Here is a 25,536-nt window from a genome sequence, read left to right on the forward strand (position 1 = left end):
TAAAAGCTTTCAGCGAGTGCTTTCTTCCATACGTGTTAAGCAACTAGCCAAGTACTGACACAGAACAGGCACTTTAATTAAAAGGAGAGCCCCCTCCCACCCTGGCAGCTACCAGACCTTAAGTGATGTGTTTATTTTCTATTCCCCGAGGCAACCAGCCCATATTACGTTCCCACATTCCTTCATTTCCTTTACCAGTTTTATTATCGTGCCCAGTTTTACACATTTCGCTGAAATGCTTTGAATCTTTTCTGGCTTAAGTTGACAATATAAATGAATGGCTCAGCTGCCAAAAAATAACGTTCAGTAGTTCATAAAACAGGTTGACAGCTTTGGGAGTGCCATAATTTCTATTTAAAATACTCTTTCCAAGTCTATAGCAACCCATGCTTTATTTTTACTTTGATCGCTTTGAGCTGATGACAAGTCTATTAAACCAAGCATTTCAAAACCAGGTAACTTAGCAAAGAAGCAGGAAAGAAAAAATAGAAAGCAAACTAAAATCAATAACATGAACCGAGAACCAAGAACCAACTTTTATGGCAGTATATTTTTACAGAGGTAGTTAGTGTTCCATACATAGAAGACTGCCTTGGTTTATAACTTAACAGAAAAGTTTATGTTATAGCAAATTATTTTTGGCTTGAAACAGACCTTTTTAAGCTTTCAAAGTTTCAACTGCTTTCATAGCATGTGAGACCCAACAGTTACCTTCACCGAACATGTGTTATTTGTATAACTGGACTGACCACAGACATCAGGAAGTTCAAAGTTACACCCCCACCGGCAGCTCAGCCTATCACAGTAATACATGAAGATTAAGACCATCCTTGTGAAATATTTACATTGTAACTTAATGGGTTTTACAAACCATAAAAAAATGAAAATATCAAAGGTAATTTGATTTATGTTAAAGGGAAAATTATTTGTCAAGTTAAATTGGGCTTGAAAGATATTTTCAAATCAATTTCAATTCAGCAATTGTTCCTTTTGTGCATTCAGAAGTGATTTTTGTTCATCTTGTTATTCTTTGGAATGGTGCATAAAAGAAATGGGGATTACTCTGGAAAGCTCTGTTAAGGCAGGGGTCCCCAACCCGCAGGAGTGGGCAGTGGCGGGCCGCCCAGCAGTAGGTGAGCAGCAGTGAGCAGCGAGGCTTTGTCTGCATTTGCAGCCGCTCCTCAGCTCCCCAGCGTCAGCATCACCGCCTCAGCTCCGCCTCAGACACCAGGGCCTTAGATTCTCATAGGAGCACCGGTGTCTGGTGCCGAAAAGGTTGGGGACCACTGTCTTAAGGTAGGATGAATCTAGACCGTCTTCCTTTTTAAAAAAAATAACTAATTACCTATAATTACAAGAACATAGATCCAGGTGTTTTTTTCATTCAAGTGCTTTATCACCAAGTTACTCAAATTAACCTCAGCGTGTTGCAAAGACGCCCCCTCAAAGTCTAGCCCATTTTAAGGGGACTGTGAAGATGAAGATATGATCAGACCTCCTAAAGCTTCACAATGTGCATCAGCGTGGTAAAGCCTTTAACATCACACAGCAATGAAACCTGTTTTATTTCTCTGATTTATTTGGTGACGGCTAAGGTACAAAGAATCAGTGATGCATGAAACTCACTTTGAAAATAAGAATATTTTGTTGTTCTAGGAATAATACGAGCCTATCATTTTCTTGTTTATACTATAGTGAACTCTCCCACACCACCACCGTGGTGGCCAGGGCTACAAGGTCGCATTGGATTGATGTGAAGAGATCATGGTGTTCAAGAACAACTGAAGTCCGTCAGGTGTTAGACTTTGTGTTAGGGCACACTTACCCAATGGAGCAAAACGTGTTCTTAGAATCTTTAAATGTAATGGAATTTATCGAGCATCTACTATTATATTTTATCCATCAGCATGTTTTAAATTTTTCCTTTGGGAAGAAAAATTTACATGGAGTCCAGTAGGGTATTGATTTACGTGCTAAAATTCAGACAGTACGCTGCCATTTAATGCTGTGTGGAATTTCCGAGCAAAAGATTTTCTCGTTAATTTTGCCAAATGTGCCCTCTGCTTTCACTTAGTTTTAAGAGTAAAATTAACCGCCATTTGAAATTACAAGGAATGCACGCAACTCAATCTGGAATCCCATTTTTTTTTTTTTAAAAAAGGACAGTCTAATCAACATACTGAAGGCATCGTTCATAAACCACTCAATATAAACCAACTGTATTTTTAGAGATGTTCTTTAAAAAAAAACAATACCAGGTTTTTCTATCTGGGACCGTTAAAATCATCTGTGGCTCCCTCAAATGACAGACGACTAGCCTGTGCCCAAGGTCCCACCCTCAATACTTAAAGGGGGGGGGGAGAGGTAAAAACTCAATTCGTGCTCTGCTTAGTCCTCTTAAACCTAATTTCCTTTATCCACCTTTGAAGCGAACTCAAAGCCCAATATAACCTAAGAAATACCATTATAAACTAATGAATATTCAAAGCAAAATCAAATTTAAAATATATTTTCAAAACACATTTTCTTTTAAAAAAACTTTTCACTACATATGGACAAGATTTAAGATTAGGTAAAGGGAGAAAGTCTGTCTGACACACAGCAGAATGTAATTTTCCAAAAAGAATGACCTGAACTACTAAAAATATTTACTATAAATATGTCCCAATAACTTAATCAATCATTCTAGAATTACTTGAGACTGTGAGATAAAAATAAACGTGCTCAATGTTACAGAATGAAAACAAAACATTCTCCTTCTGAATCCTGGATGGTATATGAGGGCTGGGTGTTCTCCCCGAAGGTAACGCACCTGCGCATGTGTGTCGTGTTCTTTGTTTTTAGTCGTTTCGTGACTGATTAACGTCCCCGGTGTCCATCGTCCTATGACGGTAAAAGAAGTAATGCCGTTTTAACCAGTTCCACAAAACAGTCTAAGAACCCATGAATAAATCACACACGGCCAAAACAAAAATGTAATAAAAATATTTAGTGAAAAGACACATTCTTAACTCTCATTTATGGATTTAAAAAATACAAATAAAATTTTACCAACTTGATACTCAGAGCTCGTAACTGGCTTGATACACGACCTTGATTTATTTCCTAAAATCGTACTGTAGCATCTATTGAAAAATTAAACGCAACTTGGTACCTTCATTAGCAATGTCAATAGAGAGAAATATTAAAACAGCATGTTTGTCCCTGGGTCTCTTAAAAAAAATGAAAAGTCTTGGTGTGAGTTTAATTTTTTAATATAAATTTAAAAGCTTCTCACGTGCTGAACGGCGGCGGCGCTGACACTGTGTGACACTTGAGCCACAAACGCACTGCGTGGAGCCGAGCGCCAAGTCACAGCGCAGCCTCCGCGGCCTGCAAACCGCCGCTCAGCAGAGGCCGCCGCGGGGCCACCCAAGCTCAGCGGCCCACGGTCTCGGGCTAGGGGACTGCTGAGGCCTGAGAGTGTGCACTGCCGGGGAGGCCTGGGGGCAGGCGGGGGGCGTACCCTGGAGTTGAGGACGAAGACGTGGGCGGCGTGAGCCGCGGGCCGACGCGCACGCCACACTCCCACTCGTAACCGCTGCATCTCAGACCGGCGCCGTCTCGGCAACTTGGACCAGGCCAGAGGCCAGAAGCAGGTCCCGGCGTCCAGCCCTCTGTGGGGCAGACGAGCGCCCACTGCTAGCCATCCCCCTTGACCTGAGCCACAGCTGTTCTTTGGCTCCGAAAGTCACGAGCGCCCATGATAATCCATCAGGAATACTCGCCATCTTACATCTAAATGAGAATGTCTGAAGTTCAACTTGAACCGTGGCTCGTGAAATCAATTTGAGCTCGGCAACATTCCGAATTTGGACTTTTTTAATTTTAGAAAATCAGTTTTTAAAAAACACGTAAATGCAGTGTTTTCAGAACATAGTTACCAAGTCAGAGAAAATGTGCCTGCATTTTAAAATAATTTAAAGCATTACGTCCTCAAATCAGCTATGTTGTTTTGCCGAAGAATCTACAGATCCAAATCAGTCACTTATCCAAATCAGTTACTTATTCTCTGGTTTAAAAACAAAAAGCCCTAAGAAGTGCTGAGGTTTCTTCTGCCTTGACAGTATTTTATTCAGAAAGCAATAATGAAAGTTACCCGTCAGAAAGCTAACTTAGTAAGGCCTCATGACAACCACCTCTAACGCGAGTGGTGGTGAACAGAAGCACGTAAACTCGTGACAGACAGAAACGGCGTCCCAAAGGTCCGGCAGGCACCGCACGCTGCCAGGACGCTTGGGCCGGAACTCCTGCAAGTCGGCAGCTGGTTCCCTCGGACACCTGAGAGTTTCCTCCAGGTATTAACAGAAGTGGAAAATACAGGGGCATTAGAAATACAGATTTGACGTTTTTGGTGAAAGACAATAAGTCCCCTGCTGATGGCAGGGGACTTACAGAGATGCCGAGCTTTGAAATGAAAATCGTGGAAGAAGAATGTCATAACTGTCTCATCTGAACGGAACAGTGTGATACAGTTAGATACATGGCTTACAGTAAAACAGACTAAATTTTTAAGATTAGTTGAAAAAGACTGCGAAGTGTTTTTTTACATAAAATGTCACACTTTATACGAGACGAAAACTCAACGCAGTGGTGTTAACACGCTTTCCACCAGATCAGGAGACAGCAAGGCAGAAAGACCCCAACGGCCGTTGACAAGGGCACGGTCAGGCACTGGCCCCCCCGGCCGCCGCCCCCCCCGGGGGGTCCTCAGGGGGAGCCTGGGCCTTCGGCGGAGCCCGAGCCCACGAGTGCGGACGCTGTTGCAGGAACACAAATCGCGGACGTACAAAGTCCATGGTGACCGTGCCTTGGGAGACAAAGAAAAATCACACAGAGATTGAACTTAAAACCGGAGGTTAATGGTTACTATCTATGGACAATGAAAATTTCATAGAACACAATATTTTAAAAATCGAATATTCAATTGTCCCTTTAACATATGTGAAAAGGGAACACAAATAACATCTTTGTTTTTAAACTCTTTTGACAAGTTTTAATAGTAAAAATCAATTTACTAGAGTTAAGCCAGTGTTCTGACACCCTACTGGGCCAAGAGCATTAAAACAAAATCCAAAAAACTGAAAAGCCAATAAACAGAGCTAAAGGTAAAACTGGACGAAATAAAGCAAATCAAAAAAGGCCCAAACTAAACCAATATCCACACGAACGACTGAAGAAGCTAGCTGTTGCAAGTGGCGTCCCCATCACCGAAAAACTGGCAGTGGCTTTTTTCCCGGTTTGCCACCAATCGACGTTTGGGCGACATCGTAAGTAGTATTTGGTCCAATCCGAAGTACATCTTGTTTTCGTTCAACGCTGTGTAATGAAGCTGCAGCATTGTAGCGTGTGGGCACGTTCAGCAAACTCGGCTCCGTCCGGACAGCAGTGACGAGGTCCGGCTGCCACCTGTCGCCACGAGCGCAGGGCCTGGTCACGGCGCGTGGCCCTGCCCAGCCCGCCGTGCCTCAGTGGCCCTGGCGAGGGGCCACGACCCCACCCCGAGGACACGGCGAGCGAGGCGAACGGCGACTCCTGCACGCGCCTCCGCGGTCTCTCAGGGAGCGGAGGGCACCGGAACACGGACGCGGCGTTTCAGAAACGCTGGGGCGGCCCCGCGCCGCCTCGCGCACGTCGCCCCCAGGTCGCGGCTCCAGGCTCCGTGTCCCCGGCGTGACGCCGCACGCGAGGCGGGTGCCAGGCACACCGGAGTCGCGGCTCGGCAGGCGTGCGCCCGCGACCGCACGCGGCGGCGGCGTCGCTCATCCTGCGGTCTGTACACTGGCTCTCGTCTCCGTGATTTAAGGGGACAGGGCAGCGGAAGCGTCCTGATCGGGAAAGCAGGCCGCAGGGTCTGAAGTGGGATTCTTTACCTTTTAAATCGAATTTGCCGGGCCGTGAGATGAGACACCCACTCCAGCACGTCTGCCCGACGCCCGGAGCAGTCTGTGGGGACCGTCGCTCCCAGCTGTCCAGAGTTATTGCTTAAGCAAGCCACCAGAGCAGAGCGTGGGCCGTGGCCACGCCGGGGGACATTCAGAGTCAGACCACGCACACGGGAGCCTTCACCCCACTCGCCACCCCCAGGCCCGCGGCGCCAGGCCGACCAGCTCCGAAGGGTCACACCGGATCCCTTACCAAGACGAGGCTCTTCCTTTGTACGCTCTTAAAATTAAGGCAATGAAATGGCTACGGTTCCTAAGTTCTTTTTACGGAACAAAACACACAAGTATTTTCCTCTGTGAAACCTGGTGGCAGTTACGCCGGAGACCAGCGCCACGCGGCGGCCGCGACACAGGCGGCGTGCCCGCGTGGGCCGAGTGTGCACCGGGGCCGCCACCGTCCCCGTCCTGCTGGACTCGCCAGGCCCGCCGCGGGACGGACGCGTGAACGCACAGGGCCACGCGAGCTGTCCACGTCTTTTGCATTGATTCACAACTTTGGGGGTGACACAGGGGAGGAGCCTGTGAAAACGGAGGGTCCGGGGCCCGCAGACGGATCCCGACTCTGAGAGCGCCGTCGGGCCCAGCTCCTCGGCGCCACGGGTGGTCTGCGACGCACGGCCGGGCACAGCCGCCTACCGCTGCGTGGCGGAAACGCTGAGCCTCGCTGGCCACCTGCCGTCTGATCACGAGGCAGAGGCGCCGGCTCGGGCTGCACGGCGCCTCATCTGTTTGCACGTGCACAGAATTTCATTCTTGGAACGTCACGTCACCACTCAAGCCCTACCCACGGGTGACCCGTCGTGGCCGGCACCAGCAGAGACACTGGCTCAAGAGCGCCCGCTCCTGTCCCCGCGTCACCGCCAGGCTCTGCAGAACCCCGAGTGGCCACGGAACCGAGGACAGGACAAGGCTCAAGCCACCTCTTAGCAAGTCAGTGCGCCGTGCAGAAAGGGTCCGAGTCAGGCATAGCGTAGTCTTTATTTTACACAAAGGAGGCCGCCGACGTTGGCCATCAGCTCTTCCAGGCTCTTCAGGAAGGCCACCTTCTGCTTCCGGTCCAGCGTGGGGGGCGTGCTGCTGGCGGTGAGTGTGTTGAAAGCGTCCGCTAACCTCTGGTAAATGACGGGGTCCTGCTGGCTGGACAGTAAGGTCTCGACCAGTTCCGCATACTCGGCCTGGCGGGGAGAGACGGGGTCCGTGAGGAGCAGTGCCGAGCACCCCGGGCCAGGCACGGAGAGGCGGGGCCCGACGGCCCCCTAACGGCCCACGCTTGCCAGAGTGCACACTCCTCCGGGCCCTGCTCCGTCACCTGTCACGACCGCCCCACGCACAAGCGCCGAGAGCACGGGAGCCGGCTGAGGCCACGCCGCCTGGGGCACATGGCCCCCTTCCCGCTGCGCCCCCCACACCTGAGATCCATGTTCCGCGTGTTTGCTCCGCATTCTGTGCATAACGCAAGGCACGAGCTGACTCGGCCGCCTCCCAGAGGCTCCTGCGGCCGCTGCGTCCTCACGGCCGTGGGCAGCAGGGCTGTGTGGCAGCCCTTCCCCAGAGCGGGCCGGGCCACCGAGGGCCTGCAGCTCTGGGACAAGTGCAGCAGGAGCATGTGCACGCCTGTGAGTGTGTGCGTGTGTGCACGTGCATGCATGTTGCACGCGTGTGTGCGTGTGTAGCTCTCCCATTTCCAGCACCTCCACAACAAAGCCTTCAACAGAGAGGTGGGCGTAAGGCCAGGGAAACTCGGCGGGAGCTTTCAAAGCTGAGCTCCCGAGGGGCGGGCCTGCCACTGTTTCTTGCTAGCTCTTCGGGACGTCACCACGGACCAAAACAGTGAAGCCAAACGCTGCCAGGAAAAGAGAGGAGCAGATGCGCCCCCTCCCCAACAGGCGTGGAGCCGGAGGGGCTGCCCTAACTGCCCCCAAGGGACAGGCTTGTTCCTGGGGACAAGAATAAACTGTGCCCACGGCCCAGCTCACAGCAAGGGCCTCGCCTCTGGGGCAGCCCGGCAGGACGCCACTCTTGTCCGCCCTAGGCCCGGCCCCTTCCCCCTTCCCACAACGGGTGACTACGCGTCCGAGGAGGCGGCCAGAGGGAACGGCTCACACACGTAGGCACGAGGGGCCCACCTTCCTGGCAAGCCAGCGGAGTCAAAAGGCAGCAAGTGCCCTGACCGCGACCTGCAGCGCGGGGCACACGGCCCAGGCCAGCCGCAGGGAGGCCACCCCCAAGTCCTCCTCGGTTTTGAAAGGGGAAAAAAGCCCTGAGCACCAGTCACAGCAAAGGCCATGGTCTCTACGCGCAAAACAAAGTCAAGGCTTCTCTAGCCCGTCACCTGGGCACGCTGGGACGTGTGTGGAGTGCGTTCCGGGAAACTGAGGCAACGGGGGACCAAAGGTGACTCTTCCCATACGCCCGCGGGCACCTGCTCTCCTCCGCCCCGCCGGGACCCCCAAGGCTGGAGAGCGCGCCCCCACCGCGCCCCCACGGCCCGCTGTGCAAGGACACGCGCGGGGGCCGCGAGCAGGGCCGGGGGCGCCGCGCGCCCGGGTACCTGGTGCAGGCACACGAGCGTGTAGAAGGCCTCGCCGGCCGCCGTCGTCATCTCCGTGTCGTGCTTCTGCAGAACCAGCATGTCGAACACCAGCTGAAAGCAGAGGCCCCGAGTGAGGCCCCGCGGCCAAGCCCCGCGGCCCCCGGCCCCCCGCGCCCCGGTCCGTTCCGAAAAGCCGGGGCGCGGCGCCCCTTCTCATCACACGGTCGGAAAGCCAAGGAAAACGTTTCTCAAGTCCCAGGCTGAGGTGCGGGGTGGCCGCTTGCTGTGGTGGCTTCGTCACATCCCCGTGAGAGGCACCACCCACCTCGGTTCTCAGGAGCAGGGAACGGAGGCGGAGACCTGTCCAGAGGTGGCCCCCGAGGGCACGGCGGACACCAGGCGGTCCCCTCCTCGTCTGAACGAGGGGGAGCGTCCCCTCCTCGGGAGACAAACGTGACCGCCCGCGCGCGCACCGTCTACCTTCAGAAAGTGCCGCGTCGCCAGGAACAGCGGCGAGTCCGTCTCCTGGGCCTTGGCGCACTGCTCGGCCAGCGGCGTCAGCGCCTCCAGGCACAGCTGGCAAACCTCCGAACTCATCCTGATCGCGAGGGTCAAAGAGCCAACCGAGTCCGCGTGAGGGGGAGGCCCCGGGCGTCCGGGGGCCCCGTCGCTCTCCACCACGGGCTGAGGCAGACACTCGGCAAGAGCCCAGCGTGTTACGAACTGGGCACCTCGTGAGGGAGCGACTGGGGACCCGGGGCCAGACGCCCCAGGAGCTGTGAACGGAGAGCAAGAGCAGAGCGAGAGGAGACGAGCTAACGACCGCAGGGCGAGGGGTTTAGACAAAGGACACAGAGCCACGAAGGAAACATGCAAATACAAATTGCAAAAACTTTTCCGCAGGTAAGAGCCCCCCCCCCAGTGACAGGTGACAGCGATGCCCGTTTAAAGGATATGAGGTCATTCCCAGTTCCAGCGAGTACATCAGACTTTTAAAGAGATCTTCAGGTAGCTGCGGTATTTTCTCAGGAAAAATCTCACAGATAAATGTAATTAACTTGTAGTACTGATTACAAAGGGTGGGAAACTGAAAAAGAAAAGTTAAATGTTTAGATGCTCATTGGTGTCTTCTATTTTCATTAATAAAATAAAGTAACAACAGACAAGCTTCTACGTGATTTTTTTTGAAACACATGAGAGATAAAGGAAACATGAAGCCCTAAATAAAAGTAAAATTAAGCTTCAACGAAGGGAATATTTTAGTACAGATATGAAGATAACATAGTAGGAACCGTTATCTTCTGAATAGTTAAAGCTACGATCGATTCCTAATAATTTTGTGTTTACCTGGAAAAAGTAAACAAAGCAGCCAAATCTCAAATTATTGGACGGCCTGTGACTAAAACCCTGCGCAAACGTGTCTACTTGCGGTCAAGCATGCTGGAAAAACAAGGGGACCCCGGCTGTCCCAATCACGCGCCCCAGACACACAGCCCTCCACCCTCCCGCCCCTGTCCCCTGGTGGACAGCCCCGGACAGCTGAGGTCACAGCAGGCCGTCTGCAGCTTAACCTCGCTTAAGAAAACGCAAGTCTAAACGTTTAATGCTTGATTTGATGGAAAAAAACACGAGTCCTAACGCCCATCGCTACCGAGCTGGCTGATGCCCCCGCTTGCGGCCGCGTGTGGACAGAGGCTCTGGCCCACCGGGACCCGTGCCCCTGGCACACTGTCACAAGAGACGGGGGTGGCCGCCGCCCGCCCGGTCTGCCCGCACAGACGCACACCACCCGCCCCCCTCCCCGCGCCCCCGACTCCGGTGCGCAGGAGCCAGGCGGCCCCATCGCGCCCCCAGCCAGACGGCACGGCGCTGCGCGAGGCCCGGCTCCCTGCCACCGTTTCTACGGGAGCGACTGCGAAACCCTTCCGCCCCACGGCCCTCGGCCCCGGCACGACGTCCAGGAACCACCAGAGCGACACGTGCGCGGCAACGTCGAGCTCAGTCTGGGCGCCTGGCGCCGAGCGAGAAGGAGCCCAAACTGCCGACGCCGGCGTCTGGAGAGCCGCGTCCCCGCCGCGGCCGCGCCGCGCAGGCAGGACCCCGGGCGGGCCAGGGCGCGGGCCTGCGCCCCGGGCTGCACACGCGCAGGAACGACAGCGGCGGCGAGGCACGCGCCAGCCCCACGGTGCCCGCCGGCAAGCCGGGGCGCGCCCTCGCCCGGACCCCCCCCCCCCCGTTACCTTCAGGAGGTCCTGCGACATCAGGGGCAGGATGAGGTTCACTCCGTACAGGACGACGTCGGCCGCGGAGACGGACCTGCCCGCCGCTCGGCCCGGCTCCTGCCCTCTGAACACCTCGTCTGGCGGGACAGGGACAGGGAGGCTGAGAGGGGGCGTCGTTGAGCCCGCGCGGCTGGGCCTGCCCCACCCCGGGACAATAAGAACTGGCTCGCCCCTGAGTGCTGGGACCGTGCGGGACGAGACCCCAGGTGCCAGCTCGCCCGGGCCGCCCCCTCGTCTCGCCGTGTAGGGTCCCCGAGTTCTTAACGCGGAGCGTGCTCTGCGCTGTACGCTGCGTTTCTACAGCGATGAAAACTAACGCTACTCCACTGAGACGCTGGCCACACTGTGCCCTGAACGCCTTCCACAGCGGCCGTGCACCAGCCCCCTGCGCCGAAGCGGAGGAGGGGGCAGTACAGAGATCAAAACATTACGTAAAAAGTAGGTTTTTAAAAAGGTGCCAGTACGACAAAGGGTTAATCCCCTTAGTACATAAAGAATGCACGTAAATCAATAAGGATCCTAAGGCCTTCAAAGAGATAAGTCAGCAAAACCCATGAACACGTGACACCCGTCACCCAAGGGAAAACACTGCATTCTAGTTATTACTCGAGCCATGGAAACATTTCAAAGTTACTACCTCTGATTCATTCAATTAAAAATGGCTTTTAACGGCAGCGCAGAAACGCTGCTGAGACCGCAGAGGGACAGGCGGGCGCCCCGCGGGCACCACATACGCTAAGCGAGGGTGTGGTCGGAGGCCGGGCGGACACCTGTCCACAGGTGCAACCGCGGCGTCAGCGTTCGCAACAGCAAAGCCGCGAATGTTCCCGACGCCCAACGTTCCTGACCCTGGCTGAATGGAAAACCATTCGGCCATTGAAGTCGTTAAAAATGCTTGTGACAAGGAAAAGGCCAACAGTGCATCGAGACCACGTTCAGGCCTAATTCTGAACTCCCCCGCAGGGATGGGTGAGCCGCCTCCCACGGCCGGCGGGTGGCAGGAAGCTGGGCCTGGCCTGGCGCTGCCCCGTGGGCCCCTCGCCTGGACCAGTGAGCGAGCCCGAGGCGGGTGCCCCGCTTGGGAAGGGGCCCTCCCAGGGACCAGTGTCCACGGCGCCAGGCGTCTGCGCTACGGGGGACGAGGGACGCTGGGGGGACTAGTCTCCTCAAGGAGGACGCTCTGCCCTGCGTTGGGGCAGTGGGGGGGGGGGGGGGGGGACCGTCCACCGGCACGCGAGGTCGCACGCGGGAGGCTGTCGCCTGCAGTGACGGCGACCTTTTGCCTCCTGGCTGCCAGGCACAGCTCCCTGGAGGCGCTGCCAGCACGCCTGGCCCACGGTCGGGGGGTGGGCACAGGAGGCGAGCCTGGAGCCCGCCCCGTGAGGGCGCTGGCCGGTCGGTCGCCTGCGGGCCCCAGTCTGTGCACAAGGGTGTCGGCGCCCCCATGTCCCATGTCCTGTGCCCTCAGCACCCCACGCCCGGTCAGGCCCGCAGCGCGCCCTCACCCGCGTCGCTGAAGTCGATGAGCTCCTTGGACAGCAGGTTGGTGAGCAGCTCCATGATGAGCAGCAGGTCCTGGTACTGCTCCTCCTCGGCCGTCACGTCCAGCCTCTGCCGCCCCAGGCTGTTGCGGGAGTACACCTGCAGCAGCGCCAGGCACGCCTCGTACAGGCTCACGGCGCGCGCCTGCAGGGCACAGGGCCGGGGCACGGTCAGGCTGCGAGCGGCACCCCTGCTCAGACCCCACCCCCGCCAACGGCCACTCCGCACGGGGCTGACGCAGCGACACAGATGCCAAAGCACGTGCGGAAGGGCGGCCGTGCTTGAAACGGCTTCCGATTTCAGAGAGAGAATGCTAGAGAGATGGTCCTTTGACCTTACAAAAAAATTACAGATCAGGAGCCCAAATTAAATAATTTGGAACAAGACTATGTTACTCTGCTAACAAATACAAATATATTTCTAAAACTGTTTTAAAACAGCTTTCTAAATAATTTAATGGGACAAAAAACCCACATCTTTGCTTTTAAATATAAAAGGATTTCCTGCGTTTCAATACCCATCTGTTTTAGAAAAAATACAAATTGCCGTTTAAAATTTTAAGCCTCAGGGTTCTACCACAGAGAAAGCGGTTAAAACTTTCTACCGTAATCCATTTGTTTTATTTCTCATCGGGTTGATTTACTAACACATTAGCCCAAAGAAATTAATGTATTTTTAGGGCAAGAATTTATATTCGCTCAACATGCTTTCCTCTGATTTGAGTTCTTTTGAAAACAACCTTTTTGAAAAATCTTTTGGAGGCATAAAAATAGATAACGGCCATTAAATCTGAAGTAAAGAACCTGTTCTTTTCTTGTAGCCGCTGGGAGTTTTAGTCCCGAATGACAGAATCAGAAAGGGCTCACCTCTCCGAGATAGCATATCTGTTTGTGCGCAACTTCCACAAAAACTTCTATGATGAGATTGACGGTCTCGGGGGTGTTTTTGTAAACTTCCATCAAGCCGATGCAGTTGGTGAGGAAGTCCATGAGAAAGTTGAAGAGGATGGCCACGTTGTCGATCTGGGTGGCCTCGGCAATGCCGCACAGGGCCTCGAGCGTGGCCGTGATCTCCTGCTTGACCCCCTCCTGCTGGCACACCTGCTGGAAGTTCTCCTGGTTTATCACCCCCAGGAACCGCTGCTGCAGGGGCTGCAGGACCTACAAAACACGGCACGCGTTCTAAAAGGCTGATTCACGACCTCGTTTATTTCTTAAACTTGAAGTCCGCAGCTTGGATAGAGTCACTTTCCACACATCTCTAAGGGTTAAAGGTGGACAAGCGCAGCAGACAAAGCACGTGTCACTCCGCCCGTTCTGAGGGCCATCGCGAGCCCTGGTCGTTGTGCAGGACACAGGCTCACGGGAGGGCGCCCAGCGTCACCGGTCACCAGGGCCACGCAAGTCACACCGCGGTGAGCCGACCCCTGCACACCGGTCAGGACAGCAAGTGCCGTGAGGAGGTGGAGGCGGGAAGCCCATGCGCGGCCGGTGGGACCGTGGCCGGCGCGGCCTCCGTGGACGGCCGTGTGCACGGTCCCCAGAAAACCAGGACTAGAGCTACCTGCGACCCGGCAGCCCCACTTCTGGGAACACGCGCAGGGGAGACGAAAACGCCACTTCAGAAAGACATCGGCGCCCGCAGCAGCGCCGCGCACAGAGCCGAGGCCTGGGAACGCCCGGTCCGGTCCGCCCGCGGAAAACGGGTAGAGAGGTGGTGTATCTGTCTGTATCCAAACAAACACACATGCACGCGTTTATACACGTACGCGTGCACACACGCTCTGGACACTGACCCAGTGTTCACACTCATGAAAAGAAGACAATCCTGGCACTAGACACGGACGGGCCCGGAGAGCCGCTAAGCGCGGGACGTCGAGCGGAGAGAGACAAACACCGTGTCCGCTCATTCACATGCGGAATCTATTCGGAAACACCCCCGCACTCTCAGAGGAGGTTCTGCTGTTTCCAGAGTTGGGGGTGGCAGAGGGGCAGCTGGAGGGGGGTCAGAGGCGCGAGCTCCAGGCTGCACGTCGGTCGGTGCTCAGGACGCGGTGCGCGCCGACGCTGCCTGCCGTGGGACACACAGGACAGCTGTCAGGGGAGTGGACCCTAAACGCTCTCTCGCCAGGACACGTTCTTCCTTCCATGCGACGGAGAGTGACTTACCGCAGCGACTCTCAGCGCTATGTGCAAGCCAAACCACGGCCCTCTGCACCGCGGAGTCACGCAATGACGTCACTTCCAGGTCGACGGAGAGAAAGCACTGTTCACGGACAGGCGTGCGTGGGTGGTACCACCTCGCTTTCTCAGGTCATTTAAGAGGGGAGGGAGCGGGGGGAGGGAGGGCCCCCGAGTCTCAGAACGCGGGGCCCTCAACGCCGTCACGATTCCACCATGATCCTCATCTCTCTCTGATAAAGACTGAGCCTCCACAGCAGAGACGAGCCGACCAGTGTGTACAAAGGGCTCGAGGTAAATATCTCAACTTGGCAGGACACACGCGCTCTGGCCCTACTCACTTTCGACTGCACTGCAGTACAAAAGCAGCCACAGACAAGATGTAACAAATGAACATGAATGTGTTTCAATAAAACTTTATCTATAAAAGCAAACAGCAGGCCAGATTCGGTCTGAGGGCCAGTCTGCCGACCTCAGTCCTGCAGGGAAAAGTCCAACGCAAACTCTTGCCCACTTTCCCCCTTTCCAGCTCCTCTTAGTATAGAACATACTTCAGGCAATCGGCCTGCCCCGGGTGCAGGAGTGAACAGGCACCCAGGAAGATGACACCTCAGTTCTGCGCCAAGCTGCACAAATAAGAACACGCTGCTGAACCGGACACTCAGGGTCAGCCTGGCTGCCCCCGGCTCTCGGGCCACAGCGGACTGAGCCTCTTGGACACCGAGCACTCCCCGCGCAAGGACTGCGGCCCAGCAACCTGCACACGCTGGGACCTCCTGGCCCCCGACGTAAAGCGTGCCACACGGAAGCTCCGTCCACGTGGCACGGGAGGTGGTGGGGGCTGCACTGTGTCCCCCAAAGTCAGCGTGCTGGAGCCCAGCCCCTGACGCCGCAGCACCGCCTCCTGTGGACACGGGGCGTGTCAGATGAAATTAAATTAAGATGAGGGGTTAGGGTACAGCCGTACAGCCCTAACCCGGCGTGACTGGTGCCCCCGCACAGGGGAGGCCTGGACGCAGACACACCAACAGGGACGAGGTCACGTGAACACGCGGGCAGAGACGGGGCGAGGCGGACCGCCCGCGACCACCAGAGGCAGGGGACGGGCAGGTGTCCCTGTCGCAGAGGGACGCAGCACCCTGCGGCACCGGCCCTCAGACCTCCAGCGCCCAGAACGGGAGACGACGCGCTTCTGCCGTTTAAGCCGCCCGGGCTGTGACGGTGCCACTGTGTGACTGCAGCCCGACAAAGCAGCACGAGGTGACCTTATCTCCCTGTTCAAGACAAAGGAGCACCTCGCTGAACCGTAACGAAGGCTGCTGCTCTGGTTCAGGCCCTCATCTGAGTCGGGGGGAAAACGTGTCTAAACAGTCGATAATCCTCGGCCTATCGCATCGGCAGATACGGACAACCGTGAGATGACGTTTGCGAAACAGAAAGTTTCCACAGCTCGTCGGGAGGGAACGCAGCAGGGCCGTGGTGGCCGACAGGGCGGCGCGAGGGGAGCGGGGCCGTCACCTCGGTCCAGTACTGCTGCTTGGTCTCCGAGTCCATGTGCGCAAAGCCTCCCAGGACGAGCGCCTTCATCAGCGTCCTCTGCACGGGGCTGGACAGGAAGTGCAGCGGCGGGCTGCGGCTGGCGAACTGCTTCGCCAGGCTCCACCAGTTCTCGCACTGGATGACCAAGTTCGCCCTGCGGCAGAAACGCAAGGCGTCAGCTGCGCCTCCCACGCCGTGCGCGGACGGCGCCCGGGTGGACGCGCGCAGGCTCTGCAGCCAGGAACCTGCACCCAGGCCCCGCTGGTGACCTGAGCACAGGGGATGCGACGCGTTTCCGGCGACGACGGCAGGAACGGCCCCAAGCCTCATGCCTGAGACCGAGCTCGCCGAACGAGGCGCTCTGCATGGAATGCCTGGAACAGTGCCCGGAAAGTAAGAACTCAACACAGAGCAGCCAATGACAGTAGCAATAACAGTGATTATGTTCCTGTGCGATAAGAAAAACGAAAACACTTCTGGAATTTGTGGTAGAAAGCACTAAAAATCTTACTTTGTAAACTTTAAGCGTAATTATTAAAGCATCAATTTTTCCCATCTTTAAAATGGGGTAATACTAATAAGATACCTCAAAAACCAAATGAGACTATTAAAGTGCTTTTAAAACTTTAACTTGTAAATAAATTACTAAATTACTTCTGTTGCTCTTAAGACACTTTGGTACTGGACGTGGACAGTCTGCCCATCCTTGGCTGTTATGTGGGAAGCCGTCTGCATTTGTAACAGACTCTTTTTAAAAAAACACAGCGCTTCAAAAATACAGGGTCTGTTGTCTGGACCTTAGGGCCCGTACAAGTTCGCCACTTGACAGACGGCACTGAGAAGCAAACCGACGCCGCGTGCACACACGTGCACACACGCACAGGCACACGCACACACAGGCACACACGGGCCGTCTGCCCCTGCGGCCCGCTCACCTCTCCCTTCTCTCCACGAGTGTGACGAGCAGCTGCACCGTGTCGTTTGCGAGGTCCTGCTCCCCGCTCCACACCGAGAGGTTGCTGATGACCTTCTGTAAGAGGTAGCCGACAACCCACTGGGAACCCTCCGTGTCCGCTCCAAACGCCGTACTAAATGGCAGGCTTATCTTAGGAAGGAAAACAAGTTTTTTTTAGGTCAGGAGGAAAGATCAGCTGAAAGAAAAAAACCCACAGGAAACGCTAACTGAGCCGAGAACGTGAGCACAAAGCGCCGCTTCCCTCGCGCCTCTCCGACGCGCGAGCTGCATCTGACGCCCCGCGAGAGGTGCCCCCCGCGCACGGCCTCCGGCGTGGCCCCCGTCGGCTGCGCCTGCGGCCATGAACATGCCAACACGGAGCTCACGCCGGTCGCGAGCGCAAGCCAGTCCGTGCTCAAACAGCGGTCTGTAACCGAACGCGGGTTAAGACACGCCGCAGGGCCCGAGAAGAGACTGAACAGCGCCGTTCACGCGGCCTCGCCCACCGTGCGGGAGGTGCTTGGCCCTGAGCTGCGTCTCGATGAGAAACCACCGAGAAAGCGTGCTCGCTCCCACAACCGCCACGGGCACAGGCCTGCAGGGCCCGTGCGGCAGCCTCGCGTCCTGACCTGGTCGTACAGGTTCTCGTCCACCAGCAGGTAAGTCTTTGCCCAGCGCTTCAGAAACCAGACAACGTCCTTGCCCATCTGCGGGCTCAGCAGATGCGTGAGATCTGCCCTTATCGCTCGAGACTCGACTTCTGAGACTCGCAGGACAGCGGACAACAGCCTGTGGGCATGAGAGAGAAGCCGCTTATCTTCCGCCCGACTTACCGGTTGTCGCCCACGTTTTCTTCATCACAACCAAAGTCCCTTTCGGTATCTCGACCTTGGATTTAGGCCAGGCTATTCCTGAAGTTCGCATCACTAACGACGCAGACACATAACGCCCCCTCGCCGCTGACCTTTCGGGAAGCGGGAAGTGGGAAGCAGGAAGCCAGACAGTGGGGGCTGCGGCCAGACGCGCCCCTCTGGTGCAGCTGTGTCCCCCTGCTGTCTACGGAGATTTTTCAAGTTCAAAACAGAGAAACACATCAAGTCACAAGTCCGGAGCAAATGCTAGGTGCCTGGGCACGCCCGCGCCGCTCCACACCGCCCGAGAGTGCCACTTGCTGCCACGCGCTGGCGACTTCGGGGAGCCGGGCCTGCAACTGCCTCGCCCAGGGTGCCCCGAACGTCTCTGCACCGTTTCCTAACGAGCGTGGCTCTTCCTGGCATTTCCCAGCACCCATGGTGCTCGGGAGCCGCCCGCACGAGTGCACGCGAGGCCCTTCTCGCGTGGCCCTGCGGCTGTGGGGTGGCAGCGGCCACCCGGCGGGGCGGTGGAACCAGCTCTCTCCCGGGTGGGGCGGTGCGCAGCACCCAACGCGGCTGCAGCGGAGGCGCGAGCGAGGGCTGAGTGGAAGAAGCTGGCGTCGCGCCCGTCTGCGAACTCAGGGCCCCGGCAGGCGCTCCCCACCGCCCCCAGCCCGCCTGCCGCGCTCCCCTGACCGGAAGGCGCTCCCCCTGCAGCGAGACCTCAGGGAGGTGCAGGACGCAGGGCCGCGCCCTTTCGAGCCCCCCCCCACCCCGTTCAGGGCTCCCCACGTCGCCGTGTCCCTGCGCTCTCCCAGGCTACGACACCCTCTTCACGCAGGTGCTTTTGAGGGCTCTGCCCCCCGAACCTCTTCACTGTGCACACTCCCTGTGCCACCCATGATCAAACTTTAAAGAATTATTTTAGTGTGACTGTAAATAAAAACACCACTAACAACCTCACGGTAATTTAAGTTTATGTATCAGATTTTTCCCTGACCATATGGCGTCTAACTGGCACAGTGCTGTGATGCCCACCATCGTCCACTTGAAAAGCAGCGGGCAATTTCACGTTGTTTCTCTCCTTAAATCTGTTCCAATTTCATTCTCCCATAAAATATTATCCTAATGTATTTTACATTTTGAATCACACCACATATTTCTCTGAAACAAATGTCCAGATACTGAAATACTTAAAAATCTCTAATGATCGTTGTTTAAAATGCTTTCTGAATTGTTATCAGTATAATACTTATTAGTACACAATTGACTGGAGTGGAACACAAATTTAAATGAGGCAGGGAACAAATAAAGAATGTTGTACATCTCTGAATGAGATTAATGTAGCAGGGTTTTGTTTTTCCAAATTAGCTCACACGTTTGTGAAAAACACTACTCATTGCAAGAATGAAACGGTCGAGCATAATGTGACTGCTGTCTCTCTCTCTCAACAGAGGGAAGCCCAAGGGTACGCAGTCAGTTACGTAAGTAAACGGAAGGCAAGTTTAAAACGGCAGGATCTCTCGCCTACTGAACTTCCTCACGACATGTGCCAAAAACCAGAGGTCTCCCGCCAGAATAACTGACAACTCGATTAGGCCCCTGGTTCAATGCTGCTTAACGCAAAACACCGAAGCCTCCTGACCTGTGGGACCCCTGGCTCCCCGTCGCCCAGCTGCCCGCCCCCCGCAGGAGGAGGACGCAGTGGCCTTCTCTGCAGAGTGGCGGCCAGGTGAGAAGGGGCCACAGGCAGGTGAGCCTGAGCGCCCCGGGCTTGTGCTCACCGCTGATCCCCTCGCAGGCACACTCACACCCAGCGGGGTCCCCCAGGAACACCCCGAAACACCCCTGGGTCACTCTACGCTCACAAAAACGCTTCCTCACTTACCTGTCCCTCTAACCCATGCTCGACGCTGTGATCCTTCTAGAACACTCTGGCAGCTCGCACCTCTGCTCCCAAGCCTTCCCACCTCTCCGCCCCTCGCTGGCCTGCTGCCCGGCGCCCAGCCTCCTCGGTCCCCCTCACACGCCGCCCGCACTCTGCCCTGCCCGGGCCTCACGCCTCGAGCTCCTGCTGGTCCCCAGCCCAGCTGCGCCGCCGCCTTGTGCCCTGCCCATGGGCTCGGCCCCCGCAGGCCCTGCCCCGCACACCTGAAGGGACGCCGGGAGGCGACGTGGCACCCTGGGCCGGTCGCCGCCAGCCCCAGGGACACCGGCCCGCCTCGGGGTCCTCGGCATGTCCCAGGCCACGGCCGGCCTGTCAGACACGCCCAGGGCCCGTGCCCCAGCCCTGCTCAGGCCAGCGGTCAGCCCCGCGAGTCGGAGGGCTCGTGACGCTCGCGTGTCGGCGGCCGCGCCGGCGCCTGGCGCCCTCCCGCGTGGGCCGTTCGGCCCGAGCCAGTGCCTTCCCTGCAGCGCCGCCTCCGCACAGCCCCGGCGCCTGGGGCAGGGCCTGGCACACGGGACGTGCTCAATACTACGTGTCAACGATAGTTTCTTTGAGAAAAAGGAATTACTTTTTTAGTCAAACAAGAAATGTTTCTTCAATTTCACATTAACTCTCTGGACGAAAACCGCCTTCTCTGGTGCCCGCTGCGACCCTCGCCTCGTCCTCCGCAGCCCGCGCGCTCGGTCACCGAGGGCCTGCGCGCCGCAGGGACACCTGGGACGCGCGGAAGCGGGGCGGCACGGCGAACACAGGAACGGCACTGCCCGGGCCAGGACCGCGACCGAGAGCGTCGTGTGGCGCTCCCGGAACGGATGGCCCGGACTCGGCACTGCGGACCGAACCCGAGTGGCAGCGGCGCGTGCCAGGCGCGTGGTCTCAGCCCACGGCCGTCCCCAGAGAGGGCGCAACCACCAAGCAACGCATCAGCTGACAGCCCACCTGGAATGCTGAAAGAGGCAGCATTTCCACGGCGCAGGTTTAAATGGTGCCCACGTATTTTGGCACCAAAATGACAAGAGTTAGGGGGACGGCGCCCCGCCTGCCTTACTGCCTCTACGACGGACCAAGACCAATGGCACATCGTCCCCGCACCTCTGCCTGCCGCCCGAAGCCAGAGGCGCCGAGATCCATGAACCCGTCTCGGTTCACAGGCGGGAGGGCGCCGAGTCCCGGCCGCCGCGGCTGGCAGGGGCGGCAGGCGAGTGCTCCCGCCCTTGCGCCGGGCCCGCAAGCCCGCACCCTCCACGGGCTGCGCGAGCGGAGAACCGCGTTCCAGGGGCCGGGGCCCCGCGTCTGTGGCCAGGCTCGGGGGCAGAGCGAGGGGAGCGGAGTCCCTTCGGTCTCGCTGCACGCGGAGCACGGCGCTGTGTTCCCCTCGGGACTGGCCGTGGCCGTCACACTGCGGGGCGGGGGCGGGCACCAGGCGAGCCCACCCGGTCCTGCCGTCCTGTCTGCTGGGAGGCTTCGCCAAGCCTCGCCCTCATTCGGGAAGGAGACGCACAGCATGCCCATCGCTCGCGGAAGCTCCCCGTCAACTCAGCGTTTATAAGACAGCATAAATCACAAGAGCACAGCTGTAGAGTTCATATTACCTAATCACAGAATCTGTTCTGTTGTACCCTGGGATGGAAGAAGCCTTTTCTCCTGGAGATCCCAAAATTTGAAGTGTTGTATTAATGTCAACTTCAGATGAGTGCTTAATGGAATATCCCATTATTTCTGGAGGTATTAGCGGAGTCTCTCCCTGAGTATCATCAGCTAAGAGGTAGCCTTCAGTTTAAAAAAAATTAAAAACGAACACTTAACAAATCTACATTTATCAAATGCACTATGTTTTCAGTTTTACTTGATTTATATACATCATATAAACTGATGTAAAAGTAAATTATAAATTTAACATGTTAATTTCAAGTTTGCTAAGAAGAAAACTTCTATTTCTTAGATAATTAAACTCAAAAAATAGGAAAGGACAAATGTTTTATTCAACAATTTCATAATTCATACTGGCATGTAGCTTTTTGATCTACCACCTTCTAATAATTTTCAGTAACGTGGTCTGTAAAGGTCAAAGGAATTCTGTTATCCGTATCAAAAGTCAAGGTTTGGGACTGCCTTTTCAGAAATTAATATTTTTTTCCTATTTAAAACATGGAGGTGTTGATATTTCGGCCATGGAAGACGACTCTGGCCCCAGCCTCTTCGCTTGCCAGACGGGGTGACGATGACGATCCCGACGCCCAGCGGCAGTGCCGGCGGGCGGGCCACGGTGAGCCCCACACGGAGCGTCCGTGTGCGACGGGCGGTGGACGCCCGCTGGCCCACGTGCCCTCGCACCGCGGCCGCATCACGCGGCGGCGTCTCCGCCTGACCCCCAGCGGCACGTGTGGGCTACTGGCTTTCATCTACGAAGCCCCTTTTAAGGCTTACACTGCTCAGCTGGCAATTACATTTTAAAAAGAAATGACCGACCCACCTGTAACCAAAATGAGCCAGTGAATATCCTCGTACAGATCGTCCAGCACTTTGTTGTCGGAGGTGCCTGCGCCAGGGGAGGCCAGTAACTGCTGCTGATGTCGCTGCAACTGGCCGTGGAGCCTCGTCACTCTCTCTTCTAGTAAACTAGGGGAAAGAGGAAACACGGCCTCGCGAGGTCCGGCGAGAACACACCTGAACAGCGCACGGGCCCCTGGGTCGGCACGAACGCGCACGGAGCTCCGCCTCGCTGCACGCGGCGGCTCTCACGGCGCGCTGGGCACGGCGCCGCGTCACCCACGACGCAGGGTCAAACCTGCCTCACAGGCGAGGCTCCCGACAGGCCCCGGGACACCGGGGGCCTGAGTTCCGCTGACGTGGGTCATCACGTCCCATGCTGCACGAGGCCTCTCGCCGCCTACGCCGGGCGCCTGGGCTCCAGCACACAGGCCGGGCACGTGGCCGGCTGCTTCTGCCCACTTGCTGCGGTGTGTGGGGGATGGGGGGCATCTCGCGAGAGCCCGCGCGCTCTCCGGGAAGCGCGCCCGCACAGCGCCTGCTCCGCGGGCACCGGGTACCTTGTCAGCAGAGGCACGCAGTGACCCGCAGCGGTCCTCCCCAGCACCCCCACGCTGGCCAACTGGTCTGAAAATTGGTCCCGGTCGTCCTCCTGCAGCCCGCTGATCTCCTCTTCCTCGCGAGGGGCCACGCCGTTGGCCGTCTGTCACCAACGAGAGGCAAAGAGTGAGGGTGCACCCCGTCCTGTGCGCCCGCCTTGCTGCTGCGACGTAACTCGGGCACTCCACGGAGGCGACCGCTGGACGGGGACCCCATCCACTACGCCGGCAGCCCTGCGGTCACTGACAGAGGGGGAGCACACAGAGGGAGGTGGAGGGTATGACCCCACAGCACGCATGGCAGACACGGTTAACTGCACACACACGACCAGTTCCCGTAGCAGAGAATTTAACTTCTGTCACTGAAATGATCGGACCTCTTTCAGATCCACAGCCCGTAGATAAAAAGTGTCATTCACACACTGGACACCTGGGAAGACACACGTGGGCCACTGAAAACCGAAGAGAAACGAGGCGACCCGGCCGCAGCCCACACGCAGGCTGCGTACAGGCGGGGCCGCTCCGCTCTCCGTGGGACGCTCTCCGGAACCTTCCAAGAAGCTCGCCCTGCGCTTCTGGCGGGACACAATGCGCAGGGGGAGAGACCGAGGAGCCGGGGCGACGGGCGAGGCTGGCCGCGCACTCACCAGGTTCCGCGTGCCGTCGGGAGCAGCGAGGTGGCACTGGATGTAGGAGTTGAACACCTGGACCGCGTGCTGCGTGAAAAAGCCCTGATGGAAATGCTTGTCGTCCTGCACCAAAGCCAGCCAGGACTCCAGCAGCTTGTCGTAGGCCTCCATGTACACCATGTCGTCCTTGTCGAGCTGAGGGAAAGAAGACGCGTCAAGCCGCGGCCGGGGCGCCAGACGGGCTCGGTGGCCAGGGCCGCGCCGCTGCAGGGCGCAGCACGGTCCGCCCGGGGCGCAGGCTCCCGGCGCTCACACCACACCATGCTGACCCCGTTCCACAACGAACTGGTCAATCCAAGCGCTGCAGTAAAACGGCAGGCTTTTTCCTGAACTCGCTAAAATTGTCTAACTTAATCTAAACAATTCCTAGGCAAGCAGGAGTTGACGTTTACTTTTTAAGAAGACTAGCTATTCGGTGCTTTGCGGAACACGTATCTTTCAAATAAAACATTAACATTTCTCTGTAACCAGAAGGTGCAGGCGTGAGAAGACAAAGCGCACCCTCACGCGCTTCCACGCGCCCCGGGAAAGACGAGGCCGGCGGCCACAGCCCCCGGGACGCTGTGGAGCCACGAGGTGGGCGGGCGCCAGGGGCACTCGCCGGCTGCGAGTGCAGATCCTTTTCCCAGGAGGGAGTCACACGAGGCAAACGGGGCGACCCAGAGCAAAACGTCAGGCACGTCCCCGGTAAAACCTCAAACTCTCCACTTCGAAAAAGCATTCAGGAGTCCCCGGCTGTCCAGTGCGGAACGGCTTCACCCTCCCGCGGTGCCCACGCCATTCGGAGCGCCCGTCGGCCGACGGCGTTCCCGGCTTCTGCACTGCCCCGCGGACGCCGGTGCGCTGGACGCGCAGTGGCCGCCAGCCCAGACAGGGCGCTCGCGAGCCCCCCTCACGACGACGCCAGTGTGAGGGCTGCGCGGTCGGCGCTGTCACGCGGCACGCCGCCCACCGACCGCTTCCTTCCTCCGCAGACGCGCGGACTCCCACGTCCTGGGGCCACCGCTGTGCGGTACCGGGCCCGCGCCCGGCGCTGCTCCCTGTTCAGCAGGGACTCGGGGCGCGCGCTGATGCAGCAGCGCTCCCGGCCGACACCCCGGGTCTCCGGTCGTCTCTCCCTCCTCGCTCCGGCCTGGGCTTGGCCACCCTGGCCCGTCAGACCCGGTTCTCCGAGGCGGCTGGCATCAGCGACGCGGAGGGGGCTGGACGGGACAGTGGCTGCGGCAGGACGCACGCCTTCCTCCAGACCCGCCGCGCCCACCGGGGTCCACGAAGCCCCGGCACGGCGGTCCCGGCCCACCCGTGACGCACCGCGCGGCAGCCACGGGGCCCCGCCAGCCGGAGGCGGCGCCCTGCGGGGCCAAGACGTGCGTCCACCAGCTCCGTGCGCTGAGCGTTCGGGCGGCGTGACGGGGCTGGACGGTCCTGCTCGCCGCGGCGTGGCGACGCCCGCTCCTGGCCGCGAGGACGCTGGGCAGGACGCGGCATGCCGTCCTCGCGACCCGTCTCGCGTGGGGCAGGGGCGAGCCCCGGAGCGCTGTGCCATCGCCCCCACGCCCACGGCCCCCGGCTGACCGGCACCCCCCATTCGGCCTCTCTGGACGCTGTCCGGGGCGCCACACTGCCCCCTCGCCCGCCAGCGACAGGGTCACTCACGCTGCCCAATGGCGCAGGTCTGACCCCTCCGTCAGGGTCTTTTCTCTACCTCTTTGTCCTGCAGTCTTGAGACCGGGCCACGCATGTGCCGAAGTCAGGTGCGAGAGTGCCCCGTCCACGCGGCACGTCCACCCAGGCGCCGGGCCCACGCGGCCACTCTGCCTGGTGACCCGGCCCACCGGGCACAGAACTTCACACTCTCCTGACTGAGCACATGCTGCGCCCGAGGCAGACCGTCTGCGAAGCGCCCTGATGCGCTCGGACGCACGTGCTCGCGGTGCGATC

General features: G+C 57.5%; 1 protein-coding gene across 4 annotated transcripts in view; it reads right to left on the reverse strand.

Moving 5' to 3' along the window:
* Positions 1-531: 531 nt before the first annotated feature.
* The window catches only part of XPO4 (exportin 4), a 65,927-nt gene continuing 40,922 nt past the window's right edge, over positions 532-25,536 (reverse strand). For all 4 annotated transcript variants that reach the window (XM_036228356.1, XM_016119896.2, XM_016119886.2 and 1 more), the window contains 14 exons: positions 23,554-23,730; positions 22,868-23,010; positions 22,291-22,436; positions 21,410-21,587; positions 17,645-17,804; positions 16,996-17,165; positions 16,040-16,214; positions 13,208-13,501; positions 12,305-12,485; positions 10,758-10,876; positions 9,474-9,604; positions 8,998-9,115; positions 8,536-8,628; positions 532-7,159 (listed from right to left, as the gene is read on the reverse strand). In XM_036228356.1, coding sequence (XP_036084249.1) covers positions 6,962-7,159; positions 8,536-8,628; positions 8,998-9,115; positions 9,474-9,604; positions 10,758-10,876; positions 12,305-12,485; positions 13,208-13,501; positions 16,040-16,214; positions 16,996-17,165; positions 17,645-17,804; positions 21,410-21,587; positions 22,291-22,436; positions 22,868-23,010; positions 23,554-23,730 — 2,283 coding nt within the window. In that variant the 3' untranslated portion in view covers positions 532-6,961. The remainder of the gene's footprint in view (positions 7,160-8,535; positions 8,629-8,997; positions 9,116-9,473; positions 9,605-10,757; positions 10,877-12,304; positions 12,486-13,207; positions 13,502-16,039; positions 16,215-16,995; positions 17,166-17,644; positions 17,805-21,409; positions 21,588-22,290; positions 22,437-22,867; positions 23,011-23,553; positions 23,731-25,536) is intronic.

Source organism: Rousettus aegyptiacus, unplaced genomic scaffold (genome assembly GCF_014176215.1).
Source record: "Rousettus aegyptiacus isolate mRouAeg1 unplaced genomic scaffold, mRouAeg1.p scaffold_m13_p_11, whole genome shotgun sequence".
In the NCBI taxonomy this organism is placed as follows: domain Eukaryota; kingdom Metazoa; phylum Chordata; class Mammalia; order Chiroptera; family Pteropodidae; genus Rousettus; species Rousettus aegyptiacus.